Source organism: Squalius cephalus (assembly GCF_949319135.1).
Source record: "Squalius cephalus genome assembly, chromosome: 22".
Lineage (NCBI taxonomy): Eukaryota > Metazoa > Chordata > Actinopteri > Cypriniformes > Leuciscidae > Squalius > Squalius cephalus.
In genome coordinates, this window is record NC_137143.1 from 21,125,827 (window position 1) to 21,140,674 (window position 14,848).

Here is a 14,848-nt window from a genome sequence, read left to right on the forward strand (position 1 = left end):
GCAGATGATTCACCATCCCGGTAGGATTTTCAACTCATTCACAAATGTAACTTTTCAGTGGTAAAAAACACGTGCATGTCATGAATTAGTCTGAGGTGAGCTAAAACTTCCTTCATCAATAGAATGGAAGGAAGTTGGAATGGTCTGAGTGAAGAGAAAGTGAGAAAGTGGGCTTTTCATAAGCCCAGCAGTGGGAGAAGAGGAGGAGGAGGTCTTTACTAAAGCTCACTTAATTTGTCTACCATAGTCCTCAGGCAGAAACATTCACCCTCTCAAGGTGGCACGTCTCAACTGTTTCACTCGAAGATCTGTTTCAAGACAGCCTGGATGCTTGAATCGTGCAGAGATCTTCAGAGGGCAAGACAATATCTTCATTAGGATCAAACGCAAAACAAAAATACTAATCCAATGAATCTACTTGTGAACTTTATTGCTTTCTACTTGCTCAGTCCAGCCAGATGAACACACACATAACAGCCCACAAAGCCAAGGTAAGACTTCTGGTCTCCTCTGACATATGCTTGTTGTAGTAGTTGTTCATGCCATTTGATTATTGAAGCTCAATTGATGTTTTTGTGCAAACCAGCTTTCAATTTCTGCCTCTGCATGATTAATGTATTTCATTTGAAATAGATACGATCTCTGAGGAGCCTTGATCTTCCTCTTGTGAAACTTCAGAACATTGTTTTCCTTTCTTGTTGAACCTTTTCCCATAGACTTTTTCTATTCTTTGATTTTATGGCCATCAAGCTATTTCACTGTAAGAATGCCAAACCATTAAACATCTGGGGGCAAATTTCTTGAGCCGTGGAGCATGCAGAAGAAAACTGTGTTCTGTGAAATTGCATTGCTTCTGTTGGCTGTCTGTTTAGGCAACTGCTGAGTAAAAAAAAACATGGCAGTTCTTCTGGCTCTATGATTGTTGATTTTTGAGTTGCTGTGTCCACATTTATTCCTTGATATTTTTTATTTGATCACGAATACAGCCATTTAAGATCGGGTAGTAGAAACCTGCACTTTATGGGGTCTTAGGGCTTCTTAAGCCTGTTATCACTGCATGCTTTATTGGCTAAATACCCCAGGACTTCACAGACACATGGCAGGAAGCAGTATTTCTGAGGATTTTAAATACAGCTGTGTTATTAAAGCTATTTTTGAAAGGATCTTTTTTTTCTTTTATCAAATATATATCATTCTCCCTGAATGATATATATTTGATATATATTTATTAGTATGCTGATTTACTATGTAAAATCAGCATACTGAAATACAGCATACTGAAGAAAAAAAAAATACAAATAGGAATATTCCTTCAGGGTCTTGAGAATAATAATAATAATCATAATCATTATTATTAGTATTAGTATTAGTATTAGTATTAGTATTATTATTACTATTATTATTATCAAGACCCTGAAGGATATATTCCTAATTGTTTTTTGTTTTTTTATTATTATTTATCAGTATATTTATCAGGGGCTTTTAACACAAAAGGATACATTATATTTATTATAGATTATTTATTCATTAGTTCGATCAAGTTCAATCAAAAGCATGAGATGGTGACAGACTGCTTGAATTGCTTAAATTTCCTTGTTGATTTTTGCATTTCATTGCCTAATTCAGCAACTATAATTAAATTTAATGTGAGACAGAATATGCAGTTACTTCCCATAAATGTGCCTTGTTAGACACTTTCTGTCTCTGATAAGGCAGTGCTGCATGACGAAGCTTGTAAGATTTTGTCAAGGTGTTTCTAATATGCTGTCTGGCTTTTATCATACTCTAAGAGGTTGAAACACATCTGTCACACATGACTATGAGTCCATTCAGCTCTCCTGTGGAGATAGGCTTGGATGAAGATGAGCAAAGACATAGTGATATGTTGTTTCCTGCTTTACTAGTATACTGATCTGGCCAACATTATAAACACTTTCCCTTACACCGTTTTATCGTTTCATTGTGTTTGCACTCCAGAGATTTGTGGAATTTGTCTTTGGGTTCTGAGAGGTTGAGAAATACGTATCCCCTCTTTATACTGTAGATATATTAATTGTTATATCATTGTTATAATACAGTATATTGTATTATATAACATTATGTGATAAATCCCTGTTGTGTGGTGTAAGTGGCTAAGATCTATGAATAGGAATTATAAACATAAGGTTTTCAGGTTAAACCCAGGTTGGAGTGACTTAAGAATTGGGGAGTTACTGAGGTTACATTCCTTTTCCATCAACATTCCCCCTTCTCAAGCCTTTCAACACCAGGTTGCTCCAGTGGAATTCTCACTCTTGATAAAATCATATTAAGTATCTTTGGATGTGTTCGAAGTTGCATATTGAAAAATTGCATGTTGAAGTTGTCAAGCTGAGAAAAAAATTTGATCAAACTGTTTATGTTATATTTTTTTAATAAGATATATTGCACCAAGTGCAATGTGTATTTATTCAGCAACATTACTAATGACCAGTCACATTGGCTGTTTTATTGATTATGTGATGTCTTATATTATTTTAATTATAATTTGTGCCGTATACTATTTTTACCTTCTCCATCACTACACTGAAAAAAATAAATAGTTTTTTTACTTCAAAATTCTAAAAACATTGTGTCCACAAATCCATCATTTACAGACAGACACAAAAAAATGCATAATACTATGTCATACAGTAGATCACTGTTTTCCAGAGACACAGAATTAGATCAATTAACCTCAAAACTGCAAGTTTTCACTGACTAAATCTCACAAATGTTGATATTCAGATGAAATGACAAGATTGAAAATTGCGTAGCCATTCATCAAACGTGCTGAGATGAGATTTTGTTTAATCTATGGTCAGGAGAAAAAACATAGCAAGCGTAAAACATAGAACACACACGGATAACATAAAATAAAAAGATATTCTACTGTATTTATGAATTAATGATTCTGCAAATAAAACTAAATCAAAATATTAATTTGTGATTACAGGTAAGGCATCAGTGCTTCTTCCTTATCCTGTGCTTTCATTTGGTCTGTGCTGGTGTGCCAGGTCCGTGTAAGCACTCTGTCACACGGGACCATCTCCTGAATATAAAACGTCTGGTAAGATGAGCTTTTACTGGCAAGTAAATCTCCCTGTGGACTGACCAAAATGTACTTATATTATTTAATTACATGGACAATTATTTATTATACTTTATTGTAGTTCATTTGTAATCAAATCCCACAGAAATCCACAGCTGCCTGTAATGATCACTCATGCATAAAATATTTGGATTGTTTGAGTGCTGGTGGAAGTTAATGGCATGCAGTTTTTGTGATAGTATAGCAGGTCACTAAATAGTCCTAATAATCTAAATGCCATTTAATGAGAAAAGTTTGAAAAATGGAAAACTACAAAAAAAATTCTCACTGAATGTTTTCCTTTGCAGATTAAGAACCAACTGCAAAATGGTTGTTCTCTAACCTACACCTTCACTGAGCGCCAGAACCTGGTATGCACATTTCCACTCCTTTCATATAATGCATTTATGGATTAACCAGCCTATGGGTATTTCAACAGATATGAACAGTATATGAAAGAGCCTGATATTTGAAAGAGCCTGACATTCTGGTATAATAGATCTTCCTCAAGCCTACACATGCCACAAAATCAGACTGATCTGAAACAGATGTTCTATAAGATCATGTTTTAAGCACAGAGAGGCAGCAAGACCATGTGACGGAAACCTCAGTTCAATGAAATAAGCTGTTTAGGCAGTTTAACAGTAACACTAACTATAGTTCAACAGCTATAATTCATGTATCATTGTTGGTTATTTGCTATAGGTTATATAAGGATGCATTAAATGGGTATGGTTACTTTTTTCATGACGCAGCCAATGTAGTTGCACTGGAACTCTCTGAATTATTGGAACATGACTGCACAGTTCGCACAAGCATCTTAATTCATCCTTAGGGAAATGATCCTGAAGGTCACTATTGTGGTCTTGTCTCTTAGTAGCTCAACTGCAGCATGGGGGATTATGATTTCTACAACATCCTCTTGAGCTAAATAAATAAACGGCTTTGAGGGCCTGTTTAAAAGATGGCCTGTCTAAATCTACAGTACCCAAGAGTCAACTCATGGATCATGTTCTGTCTCTCCTTGCTGATCACTTTTCTAAAACGTCTCTTACTCTGAGTCATTTTACTTTACTATATATTTCAATTATGTGATGGTACTTAAGTGAGTGTCATTTTTGGAGTTTTGATTTTGCTATGACAAATTTTTATATCCTTCCAAGTGCTTAGGGAAGTTCGCGAGTGTTTGTTTAAAGGATAAGTAGGCACATTGTTTTATAATCACTTTTTGTGATACTGGTTGGAACTCTCTTCTCATCATTACATAATTGTAATCAATAATAGAATTGGTCTAAATATTAAAACATGCACATAAATCTACTGTGGAAGTCTCATGACCAAAATGTTTTTGGATTTATTCCTTGTGTTTCCTAGCATGTGCATTACATCATTGGCATTACATATAACATCCAGTGGCACATGCCACCAGATACTAATGTACAAGAGGAAGCGTTTATTGAAGGAGACCACTGGCCTGTGGAGGTGCTAGGCCGGGGCTTGCTGGGGCCCCACCAGAAATGTGCTTAGCACCCCCGAAAGGGGCAGAGGCTTCATCCTGCTCTTTAGGAAGCTGTCTGAGCTCCCTACATTGTACACATCTGTAAATCAATTTAGCCCCTCCTTCATTATCTGTTCTGGCCAATAGGTGGAACCATCCATGGACATAATAAATACATAAGCTGAATTGTCCCAATTCAGGGGCTGCATTCTCTGAAGGCCGTATCCTTCGAAGTGCGCGGCCGACGCGGCCTTCAAAGGACGCACCGAGACTCGTTTAAAGGGGAAAGTATGGTCGATTGCGTCACCGTGGCGCGACGAAGGCTGTCCCAATTCGAAGGTCCTTCAAAATTCAGCCTGTCATCAGAAGGATCTTTCGCAGCCTTGCCTTCCCCAGAATTCATTGCGCGCCGGAGACGAAATTGTCAGATTACACTTTTAAATGTAAGTATTGGGTTTCAATTTAATCGAGCAATCTAATGTATATAATGATAAAAATGGGCCTATGTATAACTTATATAAAGTTGTATATATAAAGTCCAGTACAAATGTTACTGCCACTCATCGCAACGGCTGTCACAGTAGGCGTGTGTTGGAGACTTGGAGCGTCGAAATCGTACTTACGGGGGTGGAAATCAACCCGTGTAAAAAAAATGTACCCGCGGCAAAACTTAAAAGTAGCCCAATTCCGCGGTAAAACCTCGGAGTTGGCAACACTGATGGTAGGCCGCATTAGAAGTACCCTTCGAGGATTGCCTTCGTCGCGCCGCTGTGACGCAATGGGACTGTAAGTTGACAAGTTTCAATAAATCGTTATTGATTCAAAGGGCTGATAATGCAATAATAAAGATGTTCAGCAAAATTGATACCGAGCTTAATAACTGTGCAAACTTTACAATGTGACCTTGTAAATGTATTTAAGGTAAAATGAAAAATGAAATAAGTACAATGCAATAAATGCAGGGAGTGAGTTGAAGTTATAGATGCACTCTTTTTTTTCTCCTTAGCACCCCCCTTTGAAATGTGAAGTTTAAAAAAATCAGTCAAGAAAAAAATCCTGGAGCTGCCACTGGAAGAACAAAACTAGTGAAATAGTCACAACGTTCTTTTGGAAATGTACAAGGCCATCAGTCATGTTAAGAGTTTAAAAGATGACAGCTCTGGACACAGATGTGTTTTGGGATCCCTGCCATTCAGCAGGAATTGTGCATATATGGCCTGATATCCTTTATATTTGAATAATTCATCTTGAATGACCGACTGAGAGTGGTGATAACAGTTAACAATTCAAAGATTTCAGGCTCCCAAACAAGGAAACCCAGCAATAATTTTGCTGAAAATTGTGTGCTTATCACTTATCACTAAGTCACTTATCCCGAGGGGAATTTCCCTGTAAATTTCTATGTATAAAGTTCCACTCCACTTAAAGACTAGATGAGAAGTTTTTGCAGAAAATGCCATTGACAAAACAGGTAAATGAAATGAATTAAGATGATTGATATTTTTATTCTGTTCAGTAACAATATTTGAACATTTCCTCTCATTTACCATTCTGTAGAGATCTGCGATGCCCCATCAGCATTCAAATGGAGCACAAGCTTTATGAAAGAGCGCGTTTGATATGAAGCAAGACATTTGCAAGCATTGTCATTTGGAAAGCTTGTGTGCTGTATTATAATAGGAATAAAAACTCACAAAATGCAGTCTTATAGAAATGTGGTGTATGATAACATTAAAAATAGCCTTGTGTGTTTTGTGACTCAGGTCTGAATACAAAAGGGTGTACAAAATCAGTGTGTGTGATATCAAATGTTCATTGTGGTTGTCATATGTTTGTGTGTTTCAGAGTGTTGTGTGTTATGTTAAAGCAGCATTTCCTCACATACTGGAGCTACTCAACACCCAATTCAGATATGCTAAGGACTCCGACAATTATCGTTATACTAATTCACTGAAGAACTTGATCTACAACATTTACTCCCAGAGATGCATCCCTCCAATCAATGAGGAGATGGAGGTAACAAAATCTATTTTTAGTCTCTAGGAGAGCTGTGGTGCAATTATCTGTAAGTTATAATATTGAAAAATATTTTTGCCGTTTCATACTTTACTGTGTTTAACAGCCTAAATGTCTACAAATTAAACACTAGTAAACAAATGAAAAGAGCAAAATGAGTAGGTCTAATCATTTTGTGGAGCTGCAAATGATAGGGATATAGAATATATAAAGTATTTTCAATGACAAATATCACAAAACAGTTGAGGTAAAACAGTGCAAGAATAAGGCAAAAGGAAACAATAGGGATTGTTTTGTATGTACATAGATTGAATTGTATAAAGTTTCAAGGGTAAAAAGTCAAGTAATCAAGAGTCTTGGACAGTAGCTAGTGGTTTGGCAACAGCGATCTTTATTAAAATAGTTTTTCTTGTAGTAGGGTTGGAATGTACATACTAAAATTTTTTTTTTTTTTTTTGTGTGTGTGTAGTTTTTTTCCCCAACGCCAATTCGGGTCTGCACAGCTAGAGTTTTATTGAAACAAAGAGAGAGAAAAGGTCAAAAGACTGGCTGAAGCGATGATGCGAGTGCGCTTATAACCCGGCACATGAGGGCTTGCTGACATCTGCACTGCCAAAACCTAGTAACAAGGTTCAGCTGTTGTAGCGTTTTTCCTGGGGGACCCATAGTGTCAGTCATCGACACTACGTCGAAGTGACCTGAATGACCTGAACTACAAACCTGAATGAGTGATGCACGCAGCCTCTCTTTTATACCCATATGTATGGGGGAGTGGCATGCAAATTCCACTCGCCAATTCTCATTGACCTTTTCTCAAAGTATCACAGGTGTTTGGGGCTCCCAAGTCCAACCCCTAGTGTCAGTCATCAGCACCACGTCTTTTTAAAAACCAGCTACAAAAAAAAACAATACAATTGATTTAACCTTAAAAGGCAGTAGATGTTATTGAATGGGTTGCTTGAAGTAAAATTGTTGCATTAAAATAACTTAACAATGACCCGTGGAGACTACTACCTACACCCAATCACTAGGGGTTCAATACATGGTAGAGCCCAATACCTAAATTGTTTTCTGTTTTACACCTTACAGGATAGCCCAACGAAGTTCATAAGAATGCACATGACTTTGCCGAGGGCAGCTTTGGAGAAAGCTGAGGAAGTGATTCACATGTATATGGGTCTAATGACTCAGAGCGACAAACCTGTGGACTGGAACTGTGAAGAGGAGTTCACAGAGGATTACCCAGAATCCTCCACTGAACCTCTCAGCCAAACAGCAGGTATCATAACTGCGAAGTCCAGTAAAATCATCCAGCAAGCCCATGGGCGCAAATGCATTTGCTATTTAAACAACGTGGCGCAGGATGTGAAAATGATAACTGAGCCGGGCGGAAACTAGCAAAAAATACTTGCGTCGCGCCTGGCGCTGCATTGCATCGGGTGTGTGATAGGGCCCTTAATAATGCCAGCAGTGAATAACCCATTTAATACTGAGTAACTTATATTTTAGACACAATATTGCCAGTTACTTTGTCTACTTTTGCACTGCCAACATAATTAGTTCTGAAAGCCGAAGAAGAATCGTTGTGTGCCTCCAAGCAACACACAGTAGTGGTGTTTCGTTCCTGAATTAATCTGTTTAGAACTTTTTGAAGGTTCATTTTAGTAAATGATTCAAGACTGATTCAAAAACAGTCATTTGTTTCATTTTATAATTTAATCTGTGTTTTTGAATGAATCTTTTGAATCAAAATGGCCCACTCAGAAAGATACTTGTTGACACCCACTGGTATAACAATGTAACCTGTAGAAAGAGTCACAAATCCTTATCTGTTATACACACAGATTGATAGTTTGTCTGGAAAACACAAACACAGACAGCAATGTAAAAAAAACCACACACAAAGGAATTCATTAAAAAAGGGAAAGAAGCCAAAATAGAGCATAACAGACTCTCGAAATTAATTTAATTAGCAAAATATTAGCAAAAAGCCAGCAAATCTCACTTTTAGTTGCTTTTATCATAATTCAAATGACATTTGCATTACATTTCCTCTAGGTACCTCCGCATGCCCCTGCATTTGTCCAACAGTGAGCAGTGGATCATCTAAGACATCTACATTCACAAGCCATTGGAATATTTACTTAAAATCTACTCAATCCCCACAAAGATCAACTTTTCCACCTGTGGTAACCTTGCAGGGTGTTAATGAGAAAGCTAAACAAGTCAAGTCTGCTGTCCCAGTAACCCAATACCAAACACTAGCTCCAGGGACACCTACCACATGGAGATCAATGCAAGGAGATTTATCCAACTTCCTCTTTAGTAGCACTCCAGCTTTACATGAAGAAACTTCAAATTCAGAGATGGAGAATATGCCATCATCTGATCTGTTCCCTTCACTTACAAATTATAAGGATGTATTTCCAAGCAGAACTGACCCAACTGTTCAGTCGACCGTGTCTGGCCCCTATCAAAAAAGCACAAGAGATAACACACAGGACGATGTGGAGAGGAGCACGCCGCTTTTACTTGCAAAGAGGTCTTTAGATTCCAAAAGCCAGGAAGGATCATCCAGTTCCTATGTCAAATTATCCCAGAACTGGATTACTGCAACATCTGAGCCAACATATAAATATATGAAGAGCACAGAGAAAAAAGGCCAATCTTTTCAGATGCTTAAAATAAGTAAAGACATTGTACCAGTCACAACCACAGTTCTGTCTTCTTTGAAAGCAGCTGCACATTCATCAGAAGCCCTGAGCATCCTTGTTGAACAGCCAGGTCATCTAAACAGCCCTCCTGAAAATGTCCAAACTCCCACCCAAATTCCGGTGAGGGTGCCAAGGAATTTCATGGGAACCATCCATGAGACAAAGCTCAGCAAGGGTGAGGAAGTAAGATAGAGTATAAATATATGTATTACTTTTTATACTATTATAGTTTATACTATTATACTATTATAGACTATTATAGTTTTTATTAACATTTCAATGTTTTAATATTTTAATATTTTCAGTTTAATTTTAAATAGTAATTTTGTTATGCGCCTTTGTCATTTTTATCTATATGACAAAGGCACATAACAAAATTACTATTTAAAATTAAACTGAAAATATTAAAATATTATAATCCATATATAATCCTTATAAACGTGATATACACACTAAAAATACTAATTGGAAATGAATATGTGTATTGTTGTAGATTTTTCCCCTACGCACCTGACTTAGGTTGAACTGAGTGTCCTTGATACCTGAAAATATTATACTCAGTTGAGTTGCCTCTGAACGCGCGGGTTGACGCCTAAGCGTAGCTATTCTTATCGCATAAATAAAATGCCCAAGAATTAGAGTTACCTGACTGCAATCTAACCCTGCCTAAGAGTCTGACAAAGAGTCGAACAATGTCTCAACCCCTATCTAACACTATCACTTGGGAATAAGGTCTCTAGTGTTCTTAACCCGCTCCACAATATCACTTGGTAGTAAGGTCTCTAGTGTTTCGCTAAATAACTTGTTAACACTAACTAACTTGCTGCGCAGCAATATTAAACAGACAGACTTCAGCAAATGTCCTCTAAATGCTTTAATCACGGCCGGGAGAGTTCTCGAGCAGTTTCTCAGAGAATCCCACCAGCAAACAGGACTACAACAGTTTTTATAGAATAGGAGCATGGACCCTTCTGTTATTAGGTAGAAGCAAAATTATCACGAATCATCAAAAAAAAAAAAAACATAGGAAAGGGTTAAGAGTTCAGATGATTACTCAATATTGTCATGAGACAATGCAGACAGTATATTTTTGATATTGTCATCGTCAGCACTTCAGAATTTTCCATAACACAACAGGCAAAGAACCAAACGTTTTAGTACGTTTTGTTTCAAAGTGTTAGAATGTTAGGCCTAAAAGGGGAAGTAAAGTTTAGATGTTAGAAACATGGTTAGTTTAAAAGATAGTTTACTATCTATTACTGACTATTAAAAATCCATCACAGTATATATATATATATATATATATATATATATATATATATATATATATATATATATATATATATATATATATATATATATATACATACCTGTAGTATATTTATATTTATGTATATATATATATCCACTTAGTAATTAAAAAAAAATCTAACATTTCTAATTTTCATTTAAAGTTTTTCATCTAATATTTGTATTTAATTTTATATCAACTTCATTTCAATTAACAAAAATAAAATAGTTTTAGTTTTAAGTAACAATATTAACCCTGATAGTAGACGTCAACACATCAGGCAGATGAGACGCATCAGGCAGAAGAACGCTTTCAAGGTTGCTTGAGTCATGTGTTTCCAATTCTGTGATGATTCACCAAAGATACCATTGCTTTTAACAGACAGCAGATCCCAGGAGGACAGGCAGGGAATGATGGACCAGACTCATCCAGACAGAGGAACACAGAGGAACTCTACCACAGAACAATCCAGCATTTTAACCATCTCTTTTGGCACCCTGCTCATAATTACACTAGGGTGCGGTGGACTTCTGCTCATAATTCTATTATTTTATAGACAGCAAAAAGTAAGTGACCAACAATGCACTTTGGCCCTGCTGAAAAGACCCACTTAGACCGGCATCCTGGTCAGTGCTGGAGTGGTGTTGTTCTAGCCTAAGAATCCTGCTGAGACCAGTAGCCAAAACATATGCTGGTGATTATCTCTGGTGATCTTTTCAGCAGGGTGTCACAAGTTCTCAGTCAAACAGAAAAATCAACATTCTTTAAAGTTTCCAACATGAAGGAAAGACACATAAAAAGAACCAAGAAACCCAGAGGTAGAGTTAAATATTTGTTCAATACAAACTTTAAATTGAGAGACAAAATATCAGCAGGTTGCTTTTTCTCATTCAGTATTGATATTATAATACATTTTAAAGGGCATGTTAAGTGCTCAAAAGGTGTCTACAACCAGGATATAGTACTAAAAGAAGAAAATGAATGATCTGGCAGATTCAAAGCCACATTCTAAGTGCTATCTTTATGTCAGAAGCAAATAATTAATCTAACGATTTGCTTGGTAAAAGGAATGATAAAAGGAATCTAACAACAATATATTTTGTGCAGTACCAAAGAACAAATGAGATGTCAGTGCTTTGTAGAACGTGGAACAGTTAACATTAACAGTGTGTTTGTCCTTAAAACTACTCATTTACAATAAAGCAATCCCATGTTAGCTGGTTAGTTTGATTCATATTTTGAATATTCATATTCCATGTCTCTGTCTTGTCATAAATGTGCATTACTGCATTGTTTTCGAGTCACATGCTGCTTCTCTCCTCTAACATGACTTTAATAAAATAATAATAGATGTCAGGGCAGAAGTATGTGCAAAGAATTACTTGACCCGAAAATGCATCCCCATGTGGACTAATTGCGTGGAAAAGAGCAACTGGAATAAGTTCTCCTCTTGTGTTCCACAGACGAAAGCAAGTCATGCAGGTTTTGAAAGACATGAGAGCGAGTAATTGATGACAGAGCTCTACTTTTGGGTGAGCTGTCCCTTTAAAAAAACACTTTTAGGCATCAAGACTGAAATTTCAAAAGATGTGTCATGCTGGGAAAGGAAATGGTGAATAACTGACACATTGGAAACTCAGAAAGCAAAGGCCAGGAGACTCTGTGTGTCTTCAGCAGGATTCTTTATTGAGAATAAAGAACACTGCAGACATCAAGCCCGACTAGGGCTTTACTAGAGTTAGAACTACAATCTGTACATTAGTTTTATGTATATATTTAGGGGGTAGTGCTTAGAGGTGGATACAAAGCACTTAGGTGACGACCTTAAACAAAGGAAGTAAACAAAGAGTTTCACCAGTCCTTATCCAATCAGTATAACTATACAATTCAGACAACTTCATAATCATAGAGATAAAGCATTTATCATGATCAACGGCCACCATTTTATTCACATTTAAGCGTTCATCAATTCACATATCAGTTCTCGTGAACGGAAGCTCAAGCATGTTCGCTTGACATGCGGGAACCAATGAGGTTCATTATCGTGTTACGCAGCACGTTTGAGCTTCCTCAAGAAAGGTTTGTTCTCTCAAGTCAAACAAGTACGGTTGAGCTTCTGTTTATGCTCAAATCATATTAATGAGTTTTGCGATCTCTTTATCTCTTTTTGAAGCATCATCTTCATATGTGTTCCGAAGATTTTGGGGTTTGGAACATGAGGGTAAGTAAATGATGCTAATAATCCCGAATACAATGTACTTCACCTTAGTTTTTATGTGGTGAAATGTCAAGACAGGATAAGCAGATCTTAAATTTGTAATCCCACACACTTGTTATTTGAAGCTTTCATGAGACTAATAGGGTGTGTCTGTCAATGATACATTCATTTGACATTAGTTCCCTTTCGTGGTCACTACGAGTTACGTCAGTGATGACGAATGGGGTTTCGCTTTGAAAGCCTATTACCTTCGATATTAGAAAACGAGCCAATGGCAATGAAATCTGAGATCATCTCTTCACTCTTCGAGACGAGCTTCTCTCCAGGTGTTGGTGTGACGGCGAGTTCCAGCGAGTGCACATTCCCTGCTGATCTGTGCAGTGATCTGCCAGTGTTTGTGTGTTCATCTCCCTGGTCGCTTCAACACTCTGCGGAGACTTTCTTCCTCTCACAAAAGAGCTTGCACGTGGCACGTCTTTTTAAAAATGTCTCGCCCTTGCACTTCTGGTTGCGGTCGCGCTGTTTCAGAGTCTGATGGGTACAATCGCTGTCTTGCGTGTTTGGGCGTTGATCACGCTAAGGCAGCTTTTGTGGATGACTCATGTTCCCATTGCGGGAACATGACCATCGCAACGCTACGGTCGAGACTCAATGACCTTGTAAGAGGGAGATTCCCCTCATCCACACCCCGATCTACCTCCTCCACGAGAGCTGGTACTTCGGCTGGTGGCCAGGGTGACCTAAGGGTGACGCACCGACGATTCTTCCTCGGTCCACACCCCCCTCTCAAGCGTTGCAACCCGAGAGCGTCCCGATTGAACCTGTGGCATCATCTTTCGGCGTGCTGCGGGTCTCTTTCGGCGCTCCAGACGATGATTCAATGTTGATCGCTGCATCACAAGGTGGGCAGGAGTCCTCGGGAGATGACGATTCGGCTGTGCTGCCGCCTTCGGGTGTTCCAGCATTGCCCGAGTCTGATCCCGAGCTGACGGCCATGCTTTCCCAGGCAGCCGCGGCCATTGGGCTCGAGTGGTCTCCTCCACCCGGCCCTGTGCGTTCACGGCTGGACAGTTGGTTTTTGGGTGCGGCCGCTGATCCCCGTCAGCGTCCAACCCCAATACCTTTCTTCCTGGATGTGCATGAGGAGGTCACGAGGTCCTGGAAAACTCCCCTGTCTTCCCGTGATCGATCGGCAACCTCCTCCGCCTTTCCTCCTCTCGATCAGGCCACTGCTAAAGGGTACACTGGGGTTCCCCAGGTTGAACGCTCTGTTGCGATGCAACTGTGTTCTCAAAGCGCTTCTTCCCATGGCGACCCGAAGCACCCCTCCAAAGCCTGTAGGTTCTCCTCCACTCTCGTGGCGAAGACCTATAGAGTCGCGGGGCAGGCAGCTGCTTCCTTTGCATGCCATGGCCACTCTGCAGGTCTACCAGGCCCAGATGCTCAGGGACATGCACGAGGGGAGGGCTCTTTGATGAGCTGCGCGCTGCCACTGACCTCGCTCTCCGGGCAACGAAAGTGACCGCACGCTCCCTGGGTCAGGTGATGTCCACAGCTGTGTTCCAGGAAAGACACCTGTGGCTCAACCTGGCTGATATGAGGGAGGCCGAGCGAACCCGTTTCCTCGACACCCCCATATGCCAGTCTTGCCTCTTCGGCAGAACGGTCGAGGACTTTGCCCAACAGTTCTCGACCGCCCAGAAGCAGACTGAGGCCATCAAACATACAGTATTCTGCCCCGACGGCCCGCTGCTGCCTCCACCCAGCCATCGGCACAGAATCCTCAGTCTGCTCGCTGCTGAGGGCAATCCTTGGTTTTCCCACCCCCGCTGCTCGTTTCATGAGGAGCAGCACCCCAATGTGGTTAAAGAAAGAACTGACATACCCATCTTTGAGCACACAGAGTTCTCGGATGACAGTGCGCGCCGCTCACGAGCCTCGCCACTCTCATCCCCCTCTGTCGCCAGTCCCCTGCCAGAGCACGCCCCCGTGGAACGCTGGT

At 39.2% G+C, this 14,848-nt stretch overlaps 1 protein-coding gene across 2 annotated transcripts; it reads left to right on the forward strand.

Annotated features, from left to right (window-relative positions):
* Nucleotides 1–204: 204 nt before the first annotated feature.
* On the forward strand, nucleotides 205–11,843 carry csf1a (colony stimulating factor 1a (macrophage)). Of its 2 annotated transcripts, none has more exons than XM_079858030.1 (7): nucleotides 205–491; nucleotides 2,975–3,088; nucleotides 3,418–3,480; nucleotides 6,453–6,623; nucleotides 7,713–7,902; nucleotides 8,682–9,512; nucleotides 11,010–11,843. In XM_079858030.1, exons 1-7 carry the CDS (start codon nucleotides 459–461, stop codon nucleotides 11,240–11,242), a joined length of 1,635 nt encoding a protein of 544 aa, XP_079714156.1. In that variant the 5' UTR covers nucleotides 205–458; the 3' UTR covers nucleotides 11,243–11,843. The 2 variants fall into 2 exon arrangements, with proteins under 2 accessions (XP_079714156.1, XP_079714157.1); XM_079858031.1 differs by having other exon boundaries at nucleotides 247–491; nucleotides 8,682–9,520.
* Nucleotides 11,844–14,848: the final 3,005 nt, after the last annotated feature.